The sequence below is a fragment of the Henckelia pumila genome, chromosome 4 (genome assembly GCF_033568475.1).
Source record: "Henckelia pumila isolate YLH828 chromosome 4, ASM3356847v2, whole genome shotgun sequence".
NCBI lineage: Eukaryota > Viridiplantae > Streptophyta > Magnoliopsida > Lamiales > Gesneriaceae > Henckelia > Henckelia pumila.
The window spans coordinates 158,161,857-158,169,082 of NC_133123.1; the positions used below are offsets into that span (position 1 = coordinate 158,161,857).

Below are 7,226 nucleotides of genomic sequence, written 5' to 3' on the forward strand. Positions count from 1 at the left end.
TAACAATTTTATGTTTTTAATATTCTATTCCCTATCATTTATTTTTATTGTGGTTTTAAAACTTAATTTAGGGAAAATGATTCTTTAATCACACATAAAAAATCAATAATAATTGTATCTCAACCACTAAAGGTGTCAAAATGAGCTAAATCCGTCGGGTTGCCATATAAAATAGGTGGTATAGGTTGGCAATTTTCCAACCCGCCTAAAAGATGGGCCGCCCCGTCTCGTCTAATGATAATGTAACACCCGAAAATTTTAATACGTAAATTCGCATGCATAATTAGGAGAAATTAATTTTAAATTAAGGGTTAAATGAATTTATGTGTTATTATGTGATTTATATGCATGATTTAAGTTATTTTAGCATTTAACCCAAAATTTGTGATTTTTGTGATTTATGGAAATTAATTGGTTTTGATCGCGTAGACGGGACCGTGGACGGACGAGATGCCAAAATATTTAGCCAAAAATATTTTATGAGTTTTATGAGCCTTAAAATAATATTTTAAGGTATTTAATCAAGAAAATTTTAGTATTTAATTATATATTTATTTAAGGGTTTATTTTTAGCAAAAAATTAGTCTCTTTATTGACTTTTATTAATTTTTAAAATTTGCCTATTTAATAATTTCGAGATTTGGAGATATCTTATCAGATTATTATTATTATTAGGGAGTTTTAAATTATATTTTTCTATGGTATATTATCTATATTAATTAGTTAATATTTATTATACAAAAATTATCCTAAACCAAACCCTAAACTCTAAACTGACGTCTAAGCCGCCTCCATCCTCTCCCTCACCACCATTCTCACGATCCAACAGCAGAAAATTCACTCCATAGCCGTGTTCTTCAAGGAAAAATTTAGAGTTGTCCGTTGGTTCGTCGTCCGGGTGTCGTACACGCGATAGTCTTCTTTAAAAATTATCAAAGGCATGTCTTTTTCCTTCGTTTGAACACCATATAAGCTATGTATGCATTCATGGACAGATTTTGAAAGATTGTTACGTTCATGTTTCTGATTTATGTTAGAAAATAATGATTTCCCCCTTGCGGTATATGTATTCGATGGTTTAGATGCACATTTATCACGTTTTCTCTCATGGAGGGGGGCATGGCTGCTGGTCCGTGCCGTCATGGGTGCGTAAGGGTCTTGGGAGATGGTCTGGTTGGTTGGTTAGAGGCTAGGTTCACCGGGTACAAGGCTGGAAACATGTTGGTCAAGGGTGGCTCACAGTTTAGGGTTTAGTGGAAGGAGGGCTCGGCTGGTCATGCTAGGCCATGACCCAGCCGAGCCAAGGTTGGGTTCGAACCGGCAGGACCCTGGGAAGGTCCTGCCGGCGGCGCTCCGGCCAGGGGCGGCCGGAGCGAGGCGGCAGCAGCCCCTAAAGGGCTGCTGCCCGCGCAGCCGAGGGCAAGGAGAGGGGGCGTCGGGTAAGGGGGGTTCTGGGTGGTTCCGGGTCGGGTCAGGGTAGTGGGTCGGGTCAGTAGGGTCTAGGGTCGGGTCAGGCAGGTCCGGGTCTGGGCTAGGTGGGTCGGGCTCGAGTATTTTAATTTTAAAATGTTTAATGTTTTAATTGGATTTTTGGGCCATTTAATTAGAAATAAAATTATTTGGGCTTCCAATTAATTTTATTTGGGCTTTTTAACTTATTTTTAAGTTAACCCAATAATTTTATGGGCCCATGGGCCCATCGGAATTTTTGGGCTAGTCAGTGATTTTATTTGGTCAGTCTAGGAACTTTTATGAATTAATTAGTTATTGGGCCTAAATATTTTTATTTAAGCCCAATAACATTTAAGTATTTTATTTTTTAAAAAATTATAATTTTTAAAATTAGTTATTTAATTATGGGCTTTAAGTTAGTTAACAGGCTTTAAGTCAGTTAAGGGGTTTAGTAGAGAGACCAGCAGTCTGGACCAATCCATGAAAATAAACTAAGTCCGGAATATATATTTAATTATTTTTATGCATGAAGTCTATTTTAAGTAAAAGTATATTTATTATTAAAATTAATTGAATATATATTACGGACATATTTTAAGTGCATGCATACATGAAATATTTTATGATGTGTTTATGATTAAGAATTGAGCATGAAAAATATTTTTATGGAAATTGAAGTGATGTGACAGCATAAAAGTGGGTTTTACCACTGACACAGAGGTAGTTCTACTACCGGCATAGAAGTGGGTTTTACCACTGGCACAGAGGTAGTTTACTACCAGCATAGAGGTGGATTTATCCACCGCCACGTACGATGGTTCTTTAGACTGATCAGTCGGCACAGTTATTAGTCATATTCATGGATATGACCATACACAGTTTTTATGTTTATGACATGCTCAATTATGTTATGTATGATGAAGAAAGTTATGTTATGTATAAGATTTATGATTAAGCATTTATGTTATGAAAAATGTTTCCACGCATGCTCATGTACATGTATATGTATTAGTATTTACGTGATGCATTATTTTTAAGCTTGTTATAAAGGATTAGACATGTTGAGCCTCTAGGCTCACTACGCTTATATGGTGCAGGTGAGGATGATGTAGCTCCTACCGGTGGCGAGGACGTATGAGCGAGCATGGCAGTGGCCCCGTGACCGTCTCGCTAGAGTTTTATTTATGCATGAGTTATTTATTGAGGATATTTTTATGTTTTCAGTGGTTATGATTACTTATTGATTTTTCATGATTTTAGTAGACATAAGTTATAAATTTTCATTATAGACATTATTTTATCTATTGCATGACTCAAGATTTTATCAAATAAATGTTTATTATTTTATTAAGCGAGTTATTATTTGTAATATTATTTTTAAAGTTTATACATATATGTATGGGCGTATATGTATATAGTATAGTAAAAAAAAAAAAAAAAAAAAGAAAGTTTTTCCGCATTTAATAGTACTAGGGTGTTTCATTTGGTATCAGAGCACGGTCCTCGGAGGGTGTCCATCTGCCACGTGAAGCTCAGAAGTCCTGCTACTGGTCTGTAAGTTTTAAATGTTTTAATAAGATTTAGAAGGAGCATATGCATTAATTTTAAGTATTTCATGTTCAGTAAGACTTTTGAAACCCTTAGTTATGCATTGCGATTTACGTAAAGAAATATGTGGTGGTACAGAATGCCTCCCAGACAGATGAATAGACGCGGAAGATCTCCACCTCCACCGCCACCTCCGCAGAACCCTATGACAGCACTGGAACAGGCCAGTGCTACGATGATGGCAGGGATTACTGCTCTGTTGGAGCAGCAGGCTGCACGTCCCAGACTATCCCATGAGGAGGACGTGGCTGAGAGGTTCCAGAAGAAGGGACCTAAGGAGTTTGCTGGGACCACCGATCCTTTGGTGGCTGAGGGATGGATTCGCTCTCTTGAGTCCATCTTTGATTACATGGGGATCACAGACACCGACAGGGTGAACTGTGCGACGTACATGATGAGAGGGGATGCAGCCCTTTGGTGGGAGGGTGCAGTTAGGGGAGTTCACTTGCCCACACTGACGTGGACGGAGTTTAGGCGTATCTTCTACGCCAAGTACTTTACTGAGGATGTGCGCAGCCGCATGATCCGTGAGTTCATGAGTCTCCGTCAGGGGGACAGGTCTGTTGTGGAGTATGTGAGCCAGTTTGAGAGGGGCTGTCGCTTTGTGCCCATGATTGCTGACAGTCCGCAGGAGAAGCTGCGACAGTTTGTGGAGGGCCTGAAGGCTGAGATCAGGCATGATGTGCGTATGGCAGACATCTTTACATACGAGTCTGCAGTGAGTAGAGCCTTGCGTTCCGAGGAGGGTCGGAGAGAGATCCAGAAGGAACAGCAGCGTAAGAGACAGCTCCAGCTGGAATCTTATCAACCATCTTCGCAGCCACCCACGAAGAAACAGTACACAGGGCCATCTAAGGACCTTAACCAGCAGAATCAGCAGGGTCAGCAGCAGCAGCAACAGAGGGGCGGGGCCCCTAAGGCAGGAGGAGTACCACTTTGCCCGAAGTGTCAGAAACCACATTCGGGTCTGTGCCTGAGTGGGTCGAATGTGTGTTTCCATTGCAAGGAGCCGGGGCACATGTCCATAAATTGTCCAAGGAAGAAGAACACCACCGGGAGGGTGTTTGTCATGCAAGCAGCCGGGGCAGACCCAAACACCTCTTTAATCTCCGGTATGCCCTAACCTATTCTTTTAAGGGAACTTTGGCGAAGTTAAAAATATTTTGTTTATCAGAGTGCGCAGCAGAAGCATTACTTTTGGGATACCAAAAACTTGGGAACTAGATATGTGATAATGAGTTTGGCGAATTGGATTTTTGAAGAACTTCGTTATTAGAATTTGATCCGTCGGATTTCGAGGACGAAATTCAATTTAAGGGGGGGAGAATTGTAACACCCGGAAATTTTAATACGTAAATTCGCATGCATAATTAGGAGAAATTAATTTTAAATTAAGGGTTAAATGAATTTATGTGTTATTATGTGATTTATATGCATGATTTAAGTTATTTTAGCATTTAACCCAAAATTTGTGATTTTTGTGATTTATGGAAATTAATTGGTTTTGATCGCGTAGACGGGACCGTGGACGGACGAGATGCCAAAATATTTAGCCAAAAATATTTTATGAGTTTTATGAGCCTTAAAATAATATTTTAAGGTATTTAATCAAGAAAATTTTAGTATTTAATTATATATTTATTTAAGGGTTTATTTTTAGCAAAATATTAGTCTCTTTATTGACTTTTATTAATTTTTAAAATTTGCCTATTTAATAATTTCGAGATTTGGAGATATCTTATCAGATTATTATTATTATTAGGGAGTTTTAAATTATATTTTTCTATGGTATATTATCTATATTAATTAGTTAATATTTATTATACAAAAATTATCCTAAACCAAACCCTAAACTCTAAACTAACGTCTAAGACGCCTCCATCCTCTCCCTCACCACCATTCTCACGATCCAACAGCAGAAAATTCACTCCATAGCCGTGTTCTTCAAGGAAAAATTTAGAGTTGTCCGTTGGTTCGTCGTCCGGGTGTCGTACACGCGATAGTCTTCTTTAAAAATTATCAAAGGCATGTCTTTTTCCTTCGTTTGAACACCATATAAGCTATGTATGCATTCATGGACAGATTTTGAAAGATTGTTACGTTCATGTTTCTGATTTATGTTAGAAAATAATGATTTCCCCCTTGCGGTATATGTATTCGATGGTTTAGATGCACATTTATCACGTTTTCTCTCATGGAGGGGGGCATGGCTGCTGGTCCGTGCCGTCATGGGTGCGTAAGGGTCTTGGGAGATGGTCTGGTTGGTTGGTTAGAGGCTAGGTTCACCGGGTACAAGGCTGGAAACATGTTGGTCAAGGGTGGCTCACAGTTTAGGGTTTAGTGGAAGGAGGGCTCGGCTGGTCATGCTAGGCCATGACCCAGCCGAGCCAAGGTTGGGTTCGAACCGGCAGGACCCTGGGAAGGTCCTGCCGGTGGCGCTCCGGCCAGGGGCGGCCGGAGCGAGGCGGCAGCAGCCCCTAAAGGGCTGCTGCCCGCGCAGCCGAGGGCAAGGAGAGGGGGCGTCGGGTAAGGGGGGTTCTGGGTGGTTCCGGGTCGGGTCAGGGTAGTGGGTCGGGTCAGTAGGGTATAGGGTCGGGTCAGGCAGGTCCGGGTCTGGGCTAGGTGGGTCGGGCTCGAGTATTTTAATTTTAAAATGTTTAATGTTTTAATTGGATTTTTGGGCCATTTAATTAGAAATAAAATTATTTGGGCTTCCAATTAATTTTATTTGGGCTTTTTAAATTATTTTTAAGTTAACCCAATAATTTTATGGGCCCGTGGGCCCATCGGAATTTTTGGGCTAGTCAGTGATTTTATTGGGTCAGTCTAGGAACTTTTATGAATTAATTAGTTATTGGGCCTAAATATTTTTATTTAAGCCCAATAACATTTAAGTATTTTATTTTTTAAAAAATTATAATTTTTAAAATTAGTTATTTAATTATGGGCTTTAAGTTAGTTAACAGGCTTTAAGTCAGTTAAGGGGTTTAGTAGAGAGACCAGCAGTCTGGACCAATCCATGAAAATAAACTAAGTCCGGAATATATATTTAATTATTTTTATGCATGAAGTATATTTTAAGTAAAAGTATATTTATTATTAAAATTAATTGAATATATATTACGGACATATTTTAAGTGCATGCATACATGAAATATTTTATGATGTGTTTATGATTAAGAATTAAGCATGAAAAATATTTTTATGGAAATTGAAGTGATGTGACAGCATAGAAGTGAGTTTTACCACTGACACAGAGGTAGTTCTACTACCGGCATAGAAGTGGGTTTTACCACTGGCACAGAGGTAGTTTACTACCAGCATAGAGGTGGATTTATCCACCGCCACGTACGATGGTTCTTTAGACTGATCAGTCGGCACAGTTATTAGTCACATTCATGGATATGACCATACACAGTTTTTATGTTTATGACATGCTCAATTATGTTATGTATGATGAAGAAAGTTATGTTATGTATAAGATTTATGATTAAGCATTTATGTTATGAAAAATGTTTTCACGCATGCTCATGTACATGTATATGTATTAGTATTTACGTGATGCATTATTTTTAAGCTTGTTATAAAGGATTAGACATGTTGAGCCTCTAGGCTCACTACGCTTATATGGTGCAGGTGAGGATGATGTAGCTCCTACCGGTGGCGAGGACGTATGAGCGAGCATGGCAGTGGCCCCGTGACCGTCTCGCTAGAGTTTTATTTATGCATGAGTTATTTATTGAGGATATTTTTATGTTTTCAGTGGTTATGATTACTTATTGATTTTTCATGATTTTAGTAGACATAAGTTATAAATTTTCATTATAGACATTATTTTATCTATTGCATGACTCAAGATTTTATCAAATAAATGTTTATTATTTTATTAAGCGAGTTATTATTTGTAATATTATTTTTAAAGTTTATACATATATGTATGGGCGTATATGTATATAGTATAGTAAAAAAAAAAAAAAAAAAGAAAGTTTTTCCGCATTTAATAGTACTAGGGTGTTTCAGATAAGTTGTGGTGGGTTGCAGGTTAGCCCTTCAAAACCCGCCAAATTACACATAAGCCCATCAGGTTGGCTCGCCCCGTCATCCTAAAATAGGTGGATTGGGTTGTTGTTTTCTCAACTCACCTAAAGGGTGGGCTGTCCCGCCTA

At 38.6% G+C, this 7,226-nt stretch overlaps 1 protein-coding gene across 2 annotated transcripts; it reads left to right on the forward strand.

Annotated features, from left to right (window-relative positions):
- The first annotated feature begins 3,151 nt into the window (after nt 1-3,151).
- Nucleotides 3,152-6,895, forward strand: LOC140867809 (uncharacterized). Of its 2 annotated transcripts, none has more exons than XM_073272868.1 (2): nt 3,152-4,172; nt 6,697-6,895. In XM_073272868.1, the coding sequence occupies exons 1-2, from the start codon at nt 3,155-3,157 to the stop codon at nt 6,735-6,737; spliced, it is 1,059 nt and encodes a 352-aa protein (XP_073128969.1). In that variant the 5' UTR covers nt 3,152-3,154; the 3' UTR covers nt 6,738-6,895. The 2 variants fall into 2 exon arrangements, 1 of the variants encoding a protein (XP_073128969.1); XR_012145274.1 differs by lacking the exon at nt 3,152-4,172 and adding an exon at nt 4,950-5,085.
- The last annotated feature ends 331 nt before the right edge of the window (nt 6,896-7,226 follow it).

What these genes read in the sequence shown, in the direction of transcription:
- LOC140867809 (XM_073272868.1), top strand. Translation starts at nt 3,155, where the DNA reads ATGAATAGACGCGGAAGATCTCCACCTCCACCGCCACCTCCGCAGAAC. An exon ending in AAACACCTCTTTAATCTCCG is followed by an intron (nt 4,173 to 6,696) that starts GTATGCCCTAAC and finishes TATATGGTGCAG; the next exon opens with GTGAGGATGATGTAGCTCCT.